Below are 20665 nucleotides of genomic sequence, written 5' to 3'. Positions count from 1 at the left end.
CCTTCTCCCATACCTTTGCAGCATTCCTGGAGTGAGCTGCAACCCCCCAACCCCAAGCTGCTGTCACGCTAGCGTGGGCTCTTCCTCAGAGGAGGAGGAGATATCACCCCTCTCCTTAAATCATTTCGCTGACTCCTTATCTGCGTTCCCATACACTTCAAGCTTGTATTGCTCACCTATAAGTGTGTTCATTCTGCTGCCCCCTCAATATCTCTTCTTAAAACGCCGCCCTGAGAATGCTGTTCCTAAGATAATCTGCTTTATATCTGTACCCTTCTCCTCCACTGCCAATTCCAGACTTCGTTCCTTTCATCTAGCTGAACCCTAGGCCTGGAATAAATTACCCTAGTTTGTCTGCCAAACCCCTTCCCTTGTTTAAAAGCAGACTGAAACCCCACCTTTTTAATAGAGCCTTCCAAGTCCGTATCCCTACTCCCCACCGCCATCCAACCCAGCCAGCAGATTAACCGTTCCCCTTAACCGTATCCTTGACATCTTGTTTGTCTGTCTTGGCTGTTTAGATTGCAAGCTCTTTGAGCAGGGACTGTCTTTTTTTGACTCTGTACAGCGCTGCGTACGACTGGTAGTGCTATAGAAATAATTCATAGTAGTAGTAATAGAGTGAAGAGTTTCAGTCATTGGGAAGCAGAGCTGAGATTGTGATATCATAATGCTTCATTCCACCAATAAGAGTCAACTTCGTCAGTGACATCACAATGGCTTGATTGTCTTGTACTCCCCTCTGCCTTCCAACCCAGACAGCTGATTAATCTTTCCCCTTAACTGTATCCATGACATCCTGTTTGTCTGTCTTGTCTGTTTAGATTGTAAGCTCTTTTGAGCAGGGACTATTTTCTTATTCTTTGTGACTCTGTACAGCGCTGCGTGCATCTGGTAGCGCTATAGAAATAATTCATAATCGTAGTAGTGTGAAGAGTTTCAGTCTTTGGGAAGCAGAGCTGAGCTTGTGATGTCATAATGCCTCATTCTACCAATAAGAGCCAACCTCCTCAGTGATGTCACAATGGCTTGATTGTCCTGTACTCCCCTCTGCCCTCCAACCCAGACAGCTGATTAATCCTTCCCCTTAACTGTATCCATGACATCCTGTTTGTCTGTCTTGTCTGTTTAGATTGTAAGCTCTTTCAAGCAGGGACTGTCGTCTTTTGTGACTCTGTGTGCTATAGAAATAATAGTAATAGTAGTAGTTCAAGTAATAGTGCATTTTATCGAACTCCTACATAATTATCTCAACTAGGTCCCTGTTGTAAGCAGACATGTTCAGCTTTGAGAGTGATGAAAAAACACTTTTACAAAGGTCAGATATAAGTTGTCTAAAGCTGAAATCAAGACAAAGTGCAGGTTCAATATAAGTTATCAATGGAGGAAAAAGCCTCAGACAAGGGCCCTCCCACCTCCACAATGGTGGAATAGCGGTGGTAAGGCGTTCACCTCATTGGCTCAAAAAACCTCCTTAAACTAAGAGAACCCTGCACTATTAAAAAGTTTAGAATGGGATGTACTGAATGATAAACTTAACTTTGAATGATCGGTACACCTTTGACAGTGAGCCATTTTGCTGTGTGTTATATTTTGCACATTTCAGTATTTGTGTCTAGATTGGAAGTTGACAAGAACAACAGTTGTACTGAATAGCATATTTCACTATTTGGCCGAATACAAATAATGGGCATTAAGCTTTAACATTACCAATAATGATGGAAGCAAAGTGAAGTTAGAAATCCAGGGCTCTGGTTCTATAAACCAGGGGTAGGGAACTCCAGTCCTCGAGAGCCGTATTCCAGTCGGGTTTTCAGGATTTCCCCAATGTATATGCATTGAAAGCAGCGCATGCCAATAGATTTCATGCATATTCATTGGGGAAATTCTGAAAACCCGACTGGAATACGGCTCTCGAGGACCGGAGTTCCCTACCCCTGCGATAAACAATGCCTAAAACATAGACACCAAGGAGCATGGTGCATAGCGCAGGCCAATCATGAGTTAGGCGCCGTTTATAGAATGACGCCTAGCGGTGCCTCAATTGGTCTTGGGTGTCGGGCGTCAAAATCGTAGGCGTTCCCTATTTATGCTAGTTTTCCTTGGCCTTAATGCCAGCGCTTAAGTCCAATTTAGGCGCCTGTACAGATGACAAGCCCAAGATCTGCCTACAGTCTGCCCATAACCATGTCCACTTTCTGATAAGTGCCTTGAACTAGGCGCCCACGTGACCAATTCATTTTAATTTTTCTCAATTATGAGCTCATTATTGCTTATCAGTGCTGATTAAGCTTTTTAAATAATCGTTAGGCACCTAGATTAGCAAGGTGCGCTGATACGGGTGCCTAACTTAAGTCGCCGTTTATAGAATCTGGGCCAAAGCATTTATTTCGGAAGGATTTAGCACCGTAGAGCGAGCCCCAAATTATTTGTACACTTCTCCCTACGGATTCGCGGGGGATAGGGGCAGAGCCGGACCGCGAATGGTGAAATACCGCAAATATCTTCTGGTCCGGCTCTGACCCACCCCCGCCTCCCTCCCGCCTTTCCCCCGGTATCCCGGCCTTACCTGGTGGTCTAGCGGGCTTTCGGGGCAGGAGCGATCTTCCTACACTCCTGCCCTGTGCAGATCGCCAATAGGAAATGGCTACCGTGAGTTCCCATAGTCTCTCGAGACTACGACGGGAACTCCCCACAGCCATTTCCTATTGGCGATCTACACGGGGCAGGAGCATAGGAAGATCGCTCCTGCCCCAAAAGCCCGCTAGACCACCAGGTAAGGCCGGGATGCCTGGGGGAAGGCTAAACTAAGGGGATTATTTTTCTTTTTTTCCCCTTCCCCCCCAAAAATTGCGAATATGTGAAATCACGATTGCCGAAACCGTGAATGGGGAGGGGGAAATGTATTCAAATTAAAATCACTATTCAGGACTGCATCGAATACATATATTTGCTACAACCCTACTGCAAACAGCGGAGTAAATCTTTTTTCTTTAAATGGGCAAAACATGTTTTGTGAAGAAGGGCTTTTGTAAGAAAGGAGTGTAGTTTTCCTCAGTTATACAAATAAATCAATCTTTACAATATTTAGTTAATGGTTCCCAAACTTCCATAAATTTTTTATAATAACCCTTATATTATATATATAAACTTTTCCATTTTAAAGATATAACATAGGGATTCCCACCAGAATGAATAATTTAATCTATCCCAATTTTTCCAATTCTTGAAAATAAGCTGCATGGCAGCTCCCGTCACATCCGGGGAGGGGGGTATGTTTTGGCATTTGTTAAGAAGTATAGAAGGGTTGATTACAAGTACAGTGGTACCTTGGATTACGAGCATAATCCGTTCCAGGAGCATGCTCGTAATCCAAAATGCTCGTTTATCAAAACGAGTTTCCCCATAGGAAATAATGGAAATTCGCTTTGATACGTTCCCACCCCCCGAGGCCAGTGGCGCTGTTCTATCCTCCCCCCCCCACGAGAACAGGCATTGCTCCCCCCCCCCGAAGGCCCCCCCTCGATCCGGCACCCTCCCCCCCCCCCCCCCGCGATTGGGCACCCCCCTCCGCTGCTTACTGTCATCTGGGCACCGGCATGTCCTGTGCATTGGTGCCGGTGCCCGAAGATAGACCTCCTCTTCTTGCTGGGCCTTAAGCATCTGCGCATGCTCAAGGCCTGCGAGTTCACGCTCTCTCCGCAGATGCTCAAGGCCCAGCAAGAAGAGGAGGCCGATCTTCGGGCACCAGCATCAACGCACAGGACATGCCGGTGCCAGTGCCCAGATGACAGTAAGCAACGGGGGGGGGGGGGGAGGGTGCCCGATAGCGGGGGGAGGGTGCCGGATAGCGGGAGGAAGGTGCCGGATCTTGGGGGGAGGCGCTCGTAAATTGAGCCATGCTCTGTTTCCGAGGTGCCGATTTTGTGAATGTTTTGCTCGTCTTGCAAAACACTCGCAAACCGGTGCACTCATAAACCGAGGTACCACTGTATTTTTATGAGGTGTTGGTTAATGGGAAGTGGGTGGGAGAAAATAAGTCTTGTTTTTATTCTATTAAGTATATTGTGCTGTAATGATCTTTTATGTAAATGCATCATCTTTTGTGCACCATTGAAGTTTTAAAAATGAATAAGAATTTTAAAAAAAGAAAAAAGAAAGGAGTGCAGTGATGACACTAGCCACCCATTGTCTGCATTATCGATGTATTTCTTTGTGTGTGCCACTGAAAGGATCTGTCAACAACCTTTCAAGTTTCATGGGTGGCTTTGTTGTGCTTAATCTCTCTTTACATTCCCCCCCACCCCCAGACAGAAAAAGGTGTAAGTAAGGATTTAGGCATGAATTTCCTCTTACTGTTGGTATACCCACAAGGGTGTCGGCGCTAGGCTATCATGTGGGTGTATACCTAGAAATCAGAGTTCTGGGACTCGAGTCATGTGATCAGGGGTTGCTGGGATTAGCTGATGTGTCTGAAGCATTTTGTGTTCAAACTGCTGTGCCGAACCAAGAGACTGCAGACAGTGAGTCAGCATTTACAGGACGGGTAAGCTGCCTGAACCGTGCCTCTTTGGCTATGCAGGGGCAAATTGAAGAAATGTATCTGCTGCATTAATTACCCTAATTGTTAAGATAGGTTTTAAGTTTGTAGGTGTGTGCATTTCATTCCTTTTGTTAGAAATATTGTAATGTACCATTAGAGCAAATCTGATTTGGGAGGTGTCTTTGTTATAGATGGCACTTTGTCTAAGTGTATTTATACCATGTATTAAAAAAAAAAGTATTTAACTGGTTTAAAAGATCATTTTCTGCCCTGCATTTATTTTTCATAACCATGTAATAATTCTGAGATGAATTTGCTAAATTTTATTCTTTATGCTTTTGCTGAATAACTGGTGATGTGATCGTTACACACCACAAAAGAAACTAGTTTGTACATTAGCTTTTCATTCAGTAGATGTTGGTAATGAGCTCTTAAAGCTCAGTAGATCTTCCTGGGTTGTTCAGACCTGATAAAATCCATGTTGGATTCCTTCTGCCAGAGCCGCTGTAGCAGCGTTATCTGACTTTACTAGTGCAGCTGAAGCAGGAGGCTGCAATGGGATTCATTTATTTTAAGATTGCAGAGGATATTACAGATGTGCAGGAGGCTGCAATGGGATTCATTTATTTTAAGATTGCAGAGGATATTACAGATGTGCAGGAGGCTGCAAGAAGTTTCTCATAAAAAGCAGCAGAGGTTTGAAGTCAAATTGTAATTATATTTTGAGCACACATCAAAATTTTTTAACAATTTGTGGTGGTTCAGCTGAAGAATGGGAGATATCCTTTAGCCCAGGGGTAGGCAATTCTGGTCCTCGAGAGCCGGGACCAGGTCAGGTTTTCAGGATATCCATAATAAATATGCATGAGATAGATTTGCATCTCAAGGAGAAAATGCATACAAATCCATCTCATACATATTCATTGTGGATATCCTGAAAACCTGACCTGGCAACGGCTCTTGAGGACCGGAATTGCCTACCCCTGCTTTAGCCTATCTGGCCCCAGGCATGACTTGGCTCTGTGATGGATGAAATCCTTAGGGTATTTGCAAGTCACATTCATATGACTCATGCTTTACTTTGTTTGGCAGCCTTAAAAAGACTGCAGCCTGGGAGCGTTTGACTTGTGCATGCATGCAGATTTTGTTTCATTCTTCCGCTGTGATCATGGCAGTTCATATTTCACTTGGTATTGTATAGCTTTCTTCTTGTATAGTACCAGGTAGCTTTATACACTGCTGCTGTTTTTGGACTATTGGTTTCAAACACATTTTAACCTGTTTAATGATTACAGAGTGCTGTTCCTGTTAGCATGTGTTGAGGCCAGTATAATAAACTACGAGTATATTAAAACTAGGATTAGCGATTCGACACACAGTTGAACCAATGCACCGTAAGAAACAATTTTAACTCGTTATGAGACATGGTTTGCAGATAACCTGCATAAAATATAGTGTGCAAAGATAATATAATAAATATAGTATGCAAAGATACACTTAGACACTATATTAACATGCAGAATATTTTGCTTTGCTTTAGTGCAATACCAGTGTGTTAGTTGTTAGTTCTAACACCAACCCTTCTTAAATGATAGCAAAGTTAAACAAGGTTGGAATATTCAAAAGTAAATGGTTTTTCTAAAATACCTCAGCCCCACCACTCCACCGCTATGTTAGCTTCAAAACAGCGGGAGATTTACGTGGCAATTCATCATAGGTATTAAATTTATCTAAATGCTGTGATAGTTTTACAAAATTATTATCATTTTTATAAACTGATATATTTTTATTGGTGTGTATACTTAGCTTTTAACCACACAGCTGGACCTGGGAGTCAGACCCGACATGTTTCGCACAAACAGTGCTGTTTCAAGGGTCTCCCGAGGCCGCCGTTGTCATCCGACTCACAAGTGTTTAACTTTGCGAATATTTTGCTTTGGGCATTAGGTGCTGAAATTCCCATTATTTTGTGCAGAAATTATAGTGGGACTGGGAGGAGTGCTATAGGTATGTGTTTGTATAGATAGATATGTGTAGCTATTCTTTTTCATCCTGCTAGAGGAGATCCTGAACTCTTCCATTGACATCAGTGGCATAAGGCCTAAATGCAGTCTAGAACTAATCAGTATTTCTCTCTCTCCAGCATATGGTATAGGTTGGAATAGGTCTGAATTCCTGGGGCACAGTACATGCCTGAGTCCCTTGTCTTGTGTAGCTCCTGGGATTTGAGCTGTGGTCTTTACACTGGTTGAGTCCAGAGGGTTCTGATAACCTTGCACAGCCACAAGCCTTAACCTAAAGACTCTCGCTCAGTGAGGCTTTGATGGCAGAGATCCCCACGGGATCCTTGCCATCCCTCTCTGCGCCATTGCAGACTGTAGAGAATTTTTTTTTTTTTTTTAAAGAAATGACTGTATAGCTTTATTCGCCTAATGTTGTCTGGGGAATAAATTTGGGAGGGGGAGTTGGGGGGGGGAAGAGAAGAAGAAAGGACAGCAGTGTTCATCTGGCAAAGAATGACGATTGGCAAGCTGGGATTCCTTGGTTATGGAGGAGTCATGTCTGGGTCTGGAGGGTAGCTGCTTTGTGCTGCACAATGTGGCTAGGATGCCAGGCAGGTGAGGATGCAAGACCTGTGAGAGCTGGCAGTTGAGCAGCACTGCTGGTTCCTGTTGCCCTGTCTGCAACAGAGCAATGGTTAATTTGGTTCCAGTGGGGTGAGGGGGGATGTTGGGGAGGATGAGCCTCCTTTTTTCCAGAGAGAAGAGCCCCATACGCCGAGAGGTTGGATAGGCTGGGGCTCTTCTCTCTGGAAAAAAGGAGGCTCAGGGGAGATATGATAGAGACCTTCAGGATCATGAGGGGCATAGAGAGGGTGGATAGGGACAGATTCTTCAGGCTGAAAGGGAAAACAGGTACGAGGGGGCATTCGGAGAAACTGAAGGGAGATAGGTTCAAAACAAATGCAAGGAAGTTTTTTTTCACCCAAAGGGTCGTGGACACCTGGAATGCGCTACCGGAGGAAGTGATCAGGCAGAGTACGGTACAGGGATTCAAACAGGGATTGGACGGATTCCTGAGGGATAAAGGGATCGTGGGATACTGAGAGAGGTGCTGGGATGTAACACAGGTATAGAAAGCTAACCAGGTAATAAGTATGGAAACCCAACCAGGTCGTGCATGTGCAAGACCGGAGGGTTAGGACTCAATGGGAAACCAAGGTGGCAAGGGGGCCCCTTCTAGTGATTCAGACAGGTCGTGACCTGTTTGGGCCGCCGCGGGAGCGGACTGCTGGGCAGGATGGACCTATGGTCTGACCCGGCGGAGGCACTGCTTATGTTCTTATGAGCCCTTTCTCAGCTTGATCTCACAGCCACAGCTATCTTGGCTTTGGCAGTAGAGAATAACACTGTGACAAGTTTATTAGAAGTTTCAAGTTTATTAGAAATTTGATGAATCGCTTATACATAAATTACTAAGCGAATTACATTAAAATCCAAAATATGCATACATTAAAATACAAGATATGCATACAACATATAAATTAAAAAAAATAACTACTCAGAAAAGGAGTTAGACCAACAGACCAACAGACATAACTGGATGTGGAGGGATGAAGGGATAAAGTTACAATATTAATAATTTTGAAAAGAGGGAAACAATAAAGGGAAAAAACATTAGGAGGGGTATCTTTTTTATATTTTATTTTTGATAAAGAGTCTACTGCACTGTAACTATTCCAATCAGAGGGTAAAAGCATCTTTAAACAAGAAGGTTAACCGCGGGATAACCACGAGAAACAATCCCATGTCATTCTTTAGTGTGTAACTCAACCTCAGTCCTTCTACACCAATATTATTCAATGCTGCAAGGCTTGAGTGTCAGTGGTTGTGCCCATTCATACTTTGAAGCTTCCCTCTCTCCTTAAAGAATGACATGGAGATGGTTTCCTGTGGTTATGGATGGGGATGGTGTTGAATTTTGTCACTGTGTCATTCTCTATTTGGCAGGAACAGTGGTCATTTTGCCTTTGACCCATCAAAATGCAACGAGATCTTGAGCACAGTGCTTTTGAGGTGGAGGGTGGGACTTCTGCCCACCCACTTCAGGTTGTAGTGTTGGAAGAGCCTGAGTGGAACTCAGGCCACTCATTTTTCCAACTGGTCTGGGGGAGGCGCAGATCTCTAATTTGGGGGCCACTACTCTCTGTAGAGGGAAAATGGGGTCTTGCCCTGTGGCTCAGAGGCCCAGGCAACATAGCAGGGGTTCAGACCAGATTGGGCCTTATTTGTGGATGTGCCTCCTTCTAGGGGATGCATGGTTGGCCAAATGATGATATTTTCGATGGCTCTCCATGGGAGGCTCTTCCTTGGAGTAGTAGGACCTCTCTCCAGATGAGGAGGAATCTGTCATGCTCTGTTTTATTCAGGTAGTTAGTGAAATTATTGGCTTTGCAGATTTTTGGGTGGTGATTGATCCAGTGCCCTTGAATGGGAGCCCCATCCTTGAGGGCTTCTGGACACCACCCAAGGGCTTTATGCTAGGGCTTTTCAGCTTTGAGAGAAGATGGCTCGGGGACGATATGGTAGAGGTGTATAAAATGGGTAGATGTGAATCACTTGTTCACCCTTTCCAAAAATACTAGGACTAGGGGACATGCGATGAAGCTACTAAGCAGTAGGTTTAAAACAAATTGGAGAAAATATTTCTTCAATCAATCAATACTCTGGAATTCGTTGCTGGAGAATGTGATGAAAGCAGTTAGCTTAGCAGGGTTTAACCCTTTTATTTGGCATTGTTGCTCAGAAGCAGCATGTGTTTCTATGGCTCTTATGGGAGGTCTGCATCTCCAAATGCTTTTATCTTGACACTGTCGTGGAGAGAGGCACATCCTGTAAACAGTCAGCCAGCACCGGCGACTTTCCTCCTCTCTCTGCCTCTCCTGTTGACCCCTCCACAACTTCTGGCTCAAAGCCCTATCTGCAGGGCCTTTGCGCATATGCATACGTCGATATGATGACATCACATGTGTGCGTGACGTCCTTGCGTCGACGTCCGTGCACGTCCGGGTGCCCTCGAGCCACGGCCACCTGTTTAGTGTGCCATGGCTAGAAATAGTTTTCCAGATAATGTGCTAGAGCATATTTATTTAAAAATTTCTATACCACGGTTAACATGTTGGTTACATACATAATATACTGATCGCCCTTTAGTCGCATAGCTGTGGACAAACATCTTATCAATTAAACAATCAGCATTAAAACTATAAAAAGTTAAGACCCAAATATTCATTAGCATTGTATCTTCCAGAAAGAACAGAAATAGCAACATTTTCATAGGAAAGCATTAGCAAAGAGCTGCGATTTCAACATTTTCTTAAAATTCATCTTTCCAACACAGAATCGCAGTATGCCGGGCAGATCATTCCAAAGCTCGACACCTGCCACTGACATCGTTGATGCTCCAATTCTAACATGAGTAATAGACATCTTCCCCTCTAAACTTAATTTCATAGTGTTTTTTCTTCATAGATTTCTTCTAGGTCAGTAAATTTCAAACAACTCTTGTAGTAGCCTCGGAGCAATATGGTACAATATCTGATGGATGATTGCAATGATCTTAAAATGTACTCTTTGCTGAATAGGCAGCCAGTGTAACTGTTTTAGTATAAAGGGATATATGTGAACTCCTAGGAACCCCTGAAATCAATCTAGCAGCCAAATTGATCAGCATCTGCAGTGCCTTCAATTTCCCTTTTGCAACCCCTAAATACAGTGAGTTACAATAATCTACTCTACTCAATATTAGTGCTTGGGCCACACTACGAAAATCAGATGCTGGGTAATAATGGTTTCAATCTATAAAGCAGCTGCATTTGCATATAACCTACCCTGATCGTTTTCAGAATTTGCTTTCCCATCGTCAGACCGCTATCCAAGCACACTCCCCAAATGGTCATCTCCTTTTCACTGGCAATTTCTCCCCCATCACAACCACATTCTCTATCTCAAATTGTCTCTTTGCCCTTTTATCACCATTAGCTTTGTTTTATTAATGTTTAACTTCGTCATGTTCTTCCATCCATCCCACAACTTTTTCCATATATCTTTGCAAACACGATTGTATGTTGAAAATATCATTAATTGGGGAAAAGAACAGAATATCATCAGCATATATTCTGTACTGTCTCCTGAAATTTTCTCCCCAGGGAGGCCATGTATATATTAAACAGAATTGCAGAGAGGGCTGATCCCCGAGGGACCTCTCTTTTAACCCAACTATTTGAGACACAATTTCCTTACTTCTTACCCTCACGCTTGTTCCTTTAAATAAGATGAAAACCATTGCAAAACCTTCCCTGGTACTCCCAGCATTTCCAACTTTTTCAGTGAAGCGTCCAAATTTACATTGTCAAAAGCCCCAGAGACATATTAAGGATACCATAAGAAATTTGTCCTGTTTGTCAATTCCCTCTCTCAAGACCTCCAATACTGAAAGCAGTAGCAATTATTTATCCCAGGACAAGCAGGCAGCATATTCTTAACGTATGGGTGACATCACCGACGGAGCCCCGGTACGGACACTTTTAACTAGAAAGTTCTAGTTGACCGCACCGCGCATGCGCGGGTGCCTTCCCGCTCGACGGAGGAGAGCGTGGTCCCCAGTTTCTTCGTTTCCACGGAGCGAAGAAGACGCATGTGCTTTCAACGGCTGTTGAAATATCCTACTTTGCCTTCCCGCTTGCGTAATTTTCTTCCTTTTTTGCTTTTTTCCCTTCGGGTTTCTATTTCGTCTAAAAAAAAAAAATCTAAAATTTGTTTTTTTTCCTTTATTTTTCTGGCCGGCCCCGGCGGGGCCTGTTGCCAACATACAGGCCTCCGGGTTTGATTTTGCGGAGGCCGTGTTTCCATTCATGCCCCCTCAGCCGGGTTTTAAGAAGTGCCAGCGGTGTGCACGCCCGATCTCTCTCATTGACCCGCACAATTGGTGCTTACAGTGCCTGGGTCCAGAGCATCGGGCTGACACCTGCACCCGCTGTGCCACTCTTAATAAACGTATGTTAAAAAATAGGCAGATCCAGCAGAACATCCTTTTCGGTACCGGATCTGCCATGGAGTCTGCCACACCATCGACGGCGCCGCTAAAGTTGGCACCGACTACCTCGACACCGCCTGATCCTTCCTCGGGATCGATAGCGTCAGGTAAGCCGGCTAAGAAGCCTCCCACTTCTCTTGAGCGCCCTCCTGCCACAGCGGTGACACCGGTCCTCCCGGCATCAAGCCGACCCCGTAAACGCTCCGCCCCGATTTCGGTGAGTGCCTCGTCATCGGCCTCCTCATCGCCGGGGCGTAGAGCAGCACTTATGGTACCGAAAAAGAAAAAAGCGGTACCGGTGCCTCCTCTGGACGACCGCATAGCGGCCATACTCCAAACTCAATTGCAGGAGCAACTACAGCAACAACTACAACACCTGTTGCCAACAATATTGGCCCCGCTCCTTCCGGTACCGGACCGGCCCGAGCCTCGCACCATACCACCGGAGTCGACTCCATCGGTACCATTAAACACGTCTATGCCGGTGCTCTCGGCGGAACCAATTAATCCTCTCGTGCAACTACACTCTGATGCCGATCCTCTCCGACATCGGGACCGGCACCAAGCCCCCCGAGACCGAGACCGGCACCGCTCTTCTTCCCCCGGTACCGTCTCCATGCTTTCTGGCAAATCTCTCTCTAAGACTCGCCACGCAGAACCATCCACACCACCGTCCCGTCCTATACACACCGACGTCAGGGACCCGGACCTTTGGGAAGAATCCCAACCCGGTACCGACGATGAGGCTTCTTCATCCGACGAGGAACCCTCCACAATCGATACCGGTTCCAAGCCTGAACAATCCTCGTTCACCAAATTTCTTCGGGAAATGTCAGCAGCTCTCTCTATCCCGTTAGAATCTGACTCTAAGAAGTCACAGGCTTTTTTAGATGCCCTAGACTTCGAGCAATCCCCCAAAGAATTTCTAAAGTTACCCGTCCACGACATCTTACGGGAAACTTTCTACAAGAATTGGGAGAACCCTCTCTCGGTACCGGGGGCCCCTAGAAAACTCTACAGGGTCTACAGTCTCTTCAGGGTCATCCCTATCCCGGGGTTTGACAAACCCCAACTGCCCCATGAATCTCTTCTTGTCGAGTCCACCTTGAAAAAAACCCAGGGATCCAGTGTTTATGCTTCTACCCCTCCTGGCAGAGAGGGCAAAACGATGGATAAATTTGGCAAGCGCCTTTATCAAAATGTGATGCTTGCAAACAGAGCTAATAATTACACCTTTCACTTCTCCTTCTACATGAAGCATCTGGTTCAACAACTCTCTTCATTACAAAAGTATCTTCCTGAACGTAAGGTCCCTCTTTTCCAACAACACATTTCCAGTCTGCTCCAACTCCACAAATTCATGGTGCACTCCATTTATGATTCTTTCAAACTCACCTCTCGAGCATCTGCCATGGAGGTCGCCATGAGACGTCTGGCCTGGCTGAGAGTTTCCGACCTCGACGTTAACCACCAAGACCGCCTAGCTAACGCACCTTGTCTTGGTGATGAACTTTTCGGAGAGTCCCTAGACTCCACCACCCAGAAACTCTCAGCTCACGAGACCAGGTGGGATACTCTCATCAAACCGAAGAAGAAGACTCCGCCTGCTCGCCCCTATAGACAGCAGTCTTCCTACCAACACAGATTCTCAGCCAGACCTCTTCACCCACCTCCGCAACAACCTCGCCGACCTCGTCAGCAACAGCAATCTCAGGCTCGCTCCCAATCTCATCAACCTGCCAAGCCTCTCCCTCAGTCAAAACCTGCTCAGCCCTTTTGACTCCTTTCTCCAGGGCATAGCCAGTCTCTCACCAGCGTTACCTCTTCCTCAACCTATCGGAGGACACCTACAACTTTTTCTCAGCCGTTGGGAGGTCATCACATCAGACCAGTGGGTCCTCACCATCATTCGCCACGGCTACTCTCTCAACTTCCAGACTCTTCCACCAGACAATCCTCCCGAAGAGTCTGCTTCTCACTCCTCTCAAACCCTCCTCCTCCTCAAGGAGGTCCAATCCCTCCTTCTTCTCAATGCCATCGAAGAAGTCCCCCAAGACCAAAGGGGTCAGGGATTCTACTCCCGCTACTTCCTGGTACCCAAGAAGACAGGAGACCTACGTCCCATCCTCGATCTCAGGGACCTCAACAAGTGTTTGGTCAAGGAAAAATTCAGAATGCTCTCCCTTGCCACGCTTTACCCTCTTCTCTCTCAACACGACTGGCTATGTTCCCTAGACCTCAAAGAGGCCTACACTCACATTCCAATCCATCTGACTTCACGTCGCTACCTCCGTTTTCAGATTCAGCACCGCCACTATCAGTACAAAGTGCTACCCTTTGGCCTCGCATCATCGCCCAGGGTGTTCACCAAGTGCCTTATTATGGTGGCGGCCTTCCTCAGGTCTCACAACCTCCAGGTGTTCCCATACTTGGACGATTGGTTGGTGAAAGCTCCTACATCTCCGCTTGTGCTACAAGCCACTCAACACACCATCTCTTTCCTCCATCTCCTGGGGTTCGAGATCAACTACCCCAAGTCGCATCTGCTTCCCACACAGCGACTTCAGTTCATTGGAGCCATCCTCGACACCACTCTGATGAGGGCATTTCTCCCCTCAGACCACCAACGGACCCTGCTCCATCTCTGCCATAAGGTGCTCCTTTGTCGCTCTATTCCTGCTCGGCAAATGATGGTCCTCCTGGGCCACATGGCCTCGACGGCCAATGTGCTTCCTCTGGCACGCCTCCACCTCAGGACACCTCAATGGACTCTGGCCAACCAATGGTCACAGACCACGGATCCTCTTTCTCATCCCATCTCTGTGACATCGTCTCTTCAGCAATCTCTTCAATGGTGGTTGAACTCCTCAAATCTTTCCAGGGGTCTACTCTTTCATCTGCCCCCTCACTCCATGATCAACACCACGGATGCCTCCCCCTATGCGTGGGGAGCTCACCTGGGAGATCTTCGCACCCAGGGTCTCTGGACCCCTCAGGAGCGTCTACATCACATCAATTTCCTGGAACGCAGAGTCATGTTCTATGCTCTCAAGGCCTTCCAGCACCTTCTCTACCCTCAGGTTCTTCTCCTGTGCACAGACAACCAAGTCGCCATGTATTACATAAACAAGCAAGGCGGCACCGGATCTCCCCTCCTCTGTCAGGAGGCCATCCGCATCTGGACCTGGGCCACGGCCCACAGTCTCTTCCTCAAGGCTGTCTATATCCAGGGCGAACAGAATTCCCTGGCCGACAATCTCAGCCGCATCCTTCAACCTCACGAGTGGACTCTGGATCCTCCCACACTCCGCTCCATCTTTGCTCAGTGGGGCACTCCTCAGGTGGACCTCTTTGCAGCTCCTCACAACCATCAGCTGCCCCAGTTCTGCTCCAGACTCTACTCTCCTCATCGTCTGACCCCGGATGCATTCCTGCTCGACTGGTCGGATCGGTTCCTCTATGCCTTTCCTCCACTGCCTCTGATGTTGCGGATGCTATTCAAACTCCGCAGGGACAGAGCCACCATGATTCTCATCGCCCCTCGGTGGCCTCGCCAACACTGGTTCTCCCTCCTGCTCCAGCTCAGCTCCAGGGAGCCCATTCCTCTTCCTGTGTTTCCTACTCTACTTACGCAGCAGCATCAGTCTCTACTACATCCCAACCTGTCCTCGTTCCACCTGACAGCTTGGTTTCTCTCGGGCTGACCTCTCCAGAGAATCTGTCTCAGCCTGTCCGTCGCATTTTGGATGCCTCCAGGAAACCGGCCACCCTCCAATGTTACCATCAGAAGTGGACCAGGTTCTCCTCTTGGTGTCTCCTACATCACCACGATCCCACCTCCTTGGCGGTGGAAACTGTACTGGACTATTTGCTCTCTCTTTCCGACGCTGGCCTCAAGTCTACCTCAATCAGAGTCCACCTCAGTGCCATCACTGCGTTCCATGAGCCTATCCTCGGAAAACCTCTCACGGCTCATCCCCTGGTTTCCCGGTTCATGAGAGGCCTTTTCAACGTCAATCCGCCTCTGAAGCCTCCTCCAATCCTCTGGGACCTGAATGTGGTTTTATCAGCCCTCATGAAACCCCCGTTTGAGCCTCTTGCCTCAACTCCGCTCAAATTTCTTACATGGAAGGTGCTTTTTCTCATTGCCATCACCTCTGCCAGGAGGGTTAGTGAACTACATGCACTGGTTGCCGACCCACCATTCACTGTTTTTCACCATGACAAGGTGGTTCTGTGCACCCATCCTAAGTTCCTTCCCAAGGTGGTCTCGGACTTTCACCTCAACCAGTCCATTGTTTTGCCTGTCCTTTTTCTCAAACCCCACTCTCATCCTGGGGAACAGGCGCTTCATACGCTGGACTGTAAGCGTGCCCTTGCTTACTATCTTGATCGCACCAGGGCTCACCGCTCATCCCCTCAGCTCTTTCTCTCTTTCGACCCTAACTGTTTAGGTCGTCCTGTCTCTAAACGGACGCTTTCCAACTGGCTTGCTGCCTGCATTGCCTTCTGTTATGCTCGGGCCGGTCTCTCACTGGAAGGTGCTGTCACGGCCCACAGGGTCAGAGCTATGGCTGCTTCTGTGGCTTTCCTCCGTTCCACGCCCATCGAGGAAATCTGCAAGGCTGCCACTTGGTCCTCAGTTCACACGTTCACTACTCACTACTGTCTGGATGCCTTCTCCAGACGGGATGGACTCTTCGGCCGATCTGTGTTACAAAATTTATTTTCCTAATGGCCAACCATCCCTCCTCCCCCTCTGTTAGCTTGGAGGTCACCCATACGTTAAGAATATGCTGCCTGCTTGTCCTGGGATAAAGCACAGTTACTTACCGTAACAGGTGTTATCCAGGGACAGCAGGCAGATATTCTTAGGACCCGTCCTCCTCCCCGGGTTGGCTTCTTAGCTGGCTTATCTTAACTGGGGACCACGCTCTCCTCCGTCGAGCGGGAAGGCACCCGCGCATGCGTGGTGCGGTCAACTAGAACTTTCTAGTTAAAAGTGTCCGTACCGGGGCTCCGTCGGTGACGTCACCCATACGTTAAGAATATCTGCCTGCTGTCCCTGGATAACACCTGTTATGGTAAGTAACTGTGCTATACTGTGTGCATGGTGGAATCCAAATTGAAACTCATCTAGACAGTTTTTTTGTAAGATATGAAGAATATGGGGGCTGTTTTGCATCTACATCGTTGAAAAATGCTGAAATGCTTGTTTTACTAAAATATCTAGGAGATAATATACTGTATGTTGTTTTTTTGTTTTTTTTATAAACAGGTTCTGCTTTAGATCTTCATTTTAGCGATATACGTGTTACATCCTTAGATAAAGAATTGGAAGATTCTGAGAACAGGGATCCGACATTAACAAGTAAGAGGCTGTTTTTTGTGTTAAAAGTACCTTGCACTTATATTTCCTTTTGGAGATTTTTACTCTCTCTATTTTATTAGTGAATTTTCCTCCCCTCTGCTTCTCAATTTCTGTGTTACAGGTGCACAGGGAGGGTAAGATGGGTGTGGTGGGGTGTGGTGGGATGAAAGATTTGGCAATTCCTCAAGTTTCAAGTTTATTATGACTTGATATATCGCTTTTCATTTCCAAAGCATAGAAACATGATGGCAGATAAAGGCCTAATGGCCTATCTAGTTTGCCCATCCGCAGTAACCATTTCTCTCTTTCTCTCTCCGAGAGATTCCACGTGCCTGTCCCAGACCCTTTTGAATTCAGGCACAGTCTCTGTCTCCACCACCTCTTCTGAGTGACACTTCATGTATCTACTACCCTTTCTGTAAAAAAGTATTTCCTTAGATTACTCCTGACCTATCATCTCTTAACTTCATCTGACTCATGCACATTTACATTACGTAGGTATTTAAACATGTCTATCATATCTCCCCTCTCCCGCCTTTCCTCCAAAGTATACAGATTGAGATCTGTAAGTCTGTCCCCATACGCCTTATGATGAAGACCACATACCATTTTAGTAGCCTTCCTCTGGAGCGACTCCATCCTTTTTATATCTTTTTGAAGGTGCGGCCTCCAGAATTGTACATAATATTTTAAATGAGGTCTCACCAGAGTCTTATACAGAGGCATCAATACCTCCTTTTTCCTACTGGCCATACCTCTCGCTATGCAACCTAGCATCCTTCTAGCTTTTATTGTCACCTTTTCAACCTGTTTGGCCACCTTAAGATCATCACAATTGCACCCAAGTCCCGCTCTTCTGTTATGCACATAAGTTCTTCACCCCTAAACTCCCTCAGGTTTTTGCAGCCCAAATGCATGACCTTGTATTTCCTTTTTTTTCTTCTTTTCTTAATAACAATGCGTACAATACAATAATACAAACTTCCAATAAGTACAATACAGTAATAATAATATTATACACACATTATTCCAACGAAAATAAGCCCTAGCATGATTTTTGGGGTAGGTCTTAATATAAGCCCTATCCCTGAAAATAAGTCCTAGTCGAGGGGAGGAAAGATGCTACACATGTGTGGGAGAGAAAGGAAATATGAAGAATTGGGGTGGAGGAGAGGAAGGGAGAGTTAATCAATGTACAGTACATGAAAAAAAATGACTTCCCCAAAAATAAGACCTAGTACCTTTTTTGGGCCCAAAATTAATATATGACAGTGTCTTATTTTCAGGGAAACATGGTAGTATGTGTTCCAGGTGGCTTTAAGTATCGCTGGTTCAGTGTGGCTAGGTGGTTAGGGTCTTAAGGTTGGTATGTGCTGGAATGAGAATAGGATTATCTTCACGGCTTTTTGGAAGGGCAACAGGCTGTCTATTGCTCTGGTGGCAGAGGGGGAGCTGGTTTCACAATTCCAGTATGCTGTGGAAATATAATAGTCTCCGGGCAGCTTCTAGGCAGGGGCGGGTTGCTGGCAGAATGCTCAGCCAGTGTTCTTGCTGGGATCAGAGCAGTCTTGGTGGGTGGTAGATGGCTGTCGAGAGGTTGGCAGCCTGCAGTAGGTTATGCAGAAGTAGCATGGGAGGTAAGCTCAAATCTCTTGAACCTTTATTTGGCATGGGGCTGTGGAATCCAGATGACTTTTCCATGGCTGGCTCTGGGTCTCCCTTGGAGGCCTGTCTTGGGGGAATCTTGCTACTGCTGCCCCCCCCCCCCTCCCCTCGGTGGTCCTGGGTCTGAGGTGAGGAGGGACCTCCCATAAATATTTTTCAGCCAACCTCTGATTTTGGTCCCTAAAGTTGCAAGACTCTTCAAAATGTAGCTCCCTTACAGAGGATGAAACCATATAACCTGTTTTGGCTCTCTAGACAGGAGCCCCAAGACAAGAAGCATGGCTGGAACATTGAGGTCCTATCTTGCCCTAGTCCTGACCAGGCAATATGGTGGATCCAGGCAAAGGAGCTCCTAATATCACATAACCTCCATCATGCAGGACACACCAGCAGTTAATCTGTCCAGGAGATTTTAGGTTATGTATAGGAATGTTCAATTCCTCTCTCTCCTGCCTCCTGTTAACCTGCAGGAAGAGCAACCTGGGACCCATCCTGGGGATGCTGGATCCAACTTGGGGCGACTCTTATCTGGATTGAGAGAGAGTTTTTTTAAAGAGACTCAAATCTTATTACTATGGAGGTTCCTGAATGATGTGCTTCCCTTTAATAATAGTTTTACAGAAGGACAACCCTCTTCACCAGGAAAAGACACTTTAAGACTAGAATTGGGTATCGCAGTCTGAGGAGACCCATTTCTAGCTGTCTAATGTTTTTTTGAGGAAGTATGGTGGGGGAGGTGGATGCCTATCATCAACCAGGAATATTCGAGGATTCTCCTACAGATCACATCTTGTATTGCCCATACCGGACTCAGAGGAGCTCATGAGTGGGGAACAGGCTGAAAAATTAGAACACATAGAGGTAAGTAAGGAGGATGTCCTCAAGCAGATAGACAGGTTAAAATGCGGCAAATCGCCGGGCCCGGACGGGATCCACCCAAGGGTTCTGAAAGAACTAAGACAAGAAATAGCGGGCACAATCCAGCATGTTTGCAACCTATCCTTGAAAACTGGAGAGGTACCAGAGGACTGGAAATTGGCGAATGTCACACCTATCTTCAAGAAGGGATCGAGGGGTGACCCCGGGAACTACAGGCCGGTGAGCCTGACTTCAATTATAGGGAAGATGGTGGAAGCTATGATCAAGGACGGTATTTGTGAGCACATCGAGAGATATGGCCTACTGAGAACAAGCCAGCATGGATTCTGTAAGGGAAGGTCATGCTTAACGAACCTTCTGTACTTCTTTGAGGGAATAAGCAGTCGGGTGGACAATGGTGAACCTATAGACATCATTTACCTTGATTTTCAAAAGGCTTTCGACAAGGTGCCACATGAAAGGCTGCTTAGGAAGCTGTGGAACCACGGGGTGGGAGGGGATGTGCACAGATGGATCGAGCACTGGTTGTCGGGTAGACTGCAGAGGGTCGGAGTAAAGGGACAATACTCTGACTGGCGGGGAGTCACGAGCGGTGTGCCACAGGGATCGGTGCTGGGGCCGTTACTTTTCAACATATTTATCAATGACCTGGAAAAGGAGGCAAAGTGCGAGGTTATAAAATTTGCAGACGATACCAAACTGTGCGGCAGAGTTAGGTCCATGGAGGAGTGTGAGGACCTGCAAAGGGACCTGGACAAGCTGGAAGACTGGGCAAACAAATGGCAAATGCGCTTTAACGTGGAAAAATGCAAGGTCATGCATATAGGGAAAAAGAACCCGTTGTTCAACTACAAATTGGGAGGGGTATTGTTGGGAGACAGCAGTCTTGAGAGAGACTTGGGTGTGCTGGTGGATGCATCACTGAAGCCATCTGCACAGTGCGCAGCAGCCTCGAAAAAAGCCAACAGGATGCTGGGCATCATAAAGAGGGGCATAACAACCAGGACGCGGGAAGTCATCATGCCATTGTATCGAGCGATGGTGCGTCCACATCTGGAATACTGCGTTCAATATTGGTCGCCGTACCTCAAGAAGGACATGGCGGTACTTGA

At 46.5% G+C, this 20665-nt stretch overlaps 1 protein-coding gene across 4 annotated transcripts in view; it reads left to right on the top strand.

Annotated features, from left to right (window-relative positions):
* UNKL (unk like zinc finger) overlaps positions 1–20665 on the top strand; it is a 154178-nt gene that overhangs the window by 111982 nt on the left and 21531 nt on the right. For all 4 annotated transcript variants that reach the window (XM_033963272.1, XM_033963271.1, XM_033963273.1 and 1 more), the window contains one exon: positions 16917–17009. In XM_033963272.1, the coding sequence (XP_033819163.1) occupies positions 16917–17009 (93 nt within the window). The remainder of the gene's footprint in view (positions 1–16916; positions 17010–20665) is intronic.

Source organism: Geotrypetes seraphini, chromosome 11 (genome assembly GCF_902459505.1).
Source record: "Geotrypetes seraphini chromosome 11, aGeoSer1.1, whole genome shotgun sequence".
NCBI lineage: Eukaryota > Metazoa > Chordata > Amphibia > Gymnophiona > Dermophiidae > Geotrypetes > Geotrypetes seraphini.
Note: the sequence above shows the minus strand (reverse complement) of the source record. Positions and strands in the feature narration are given on the sequence as shown.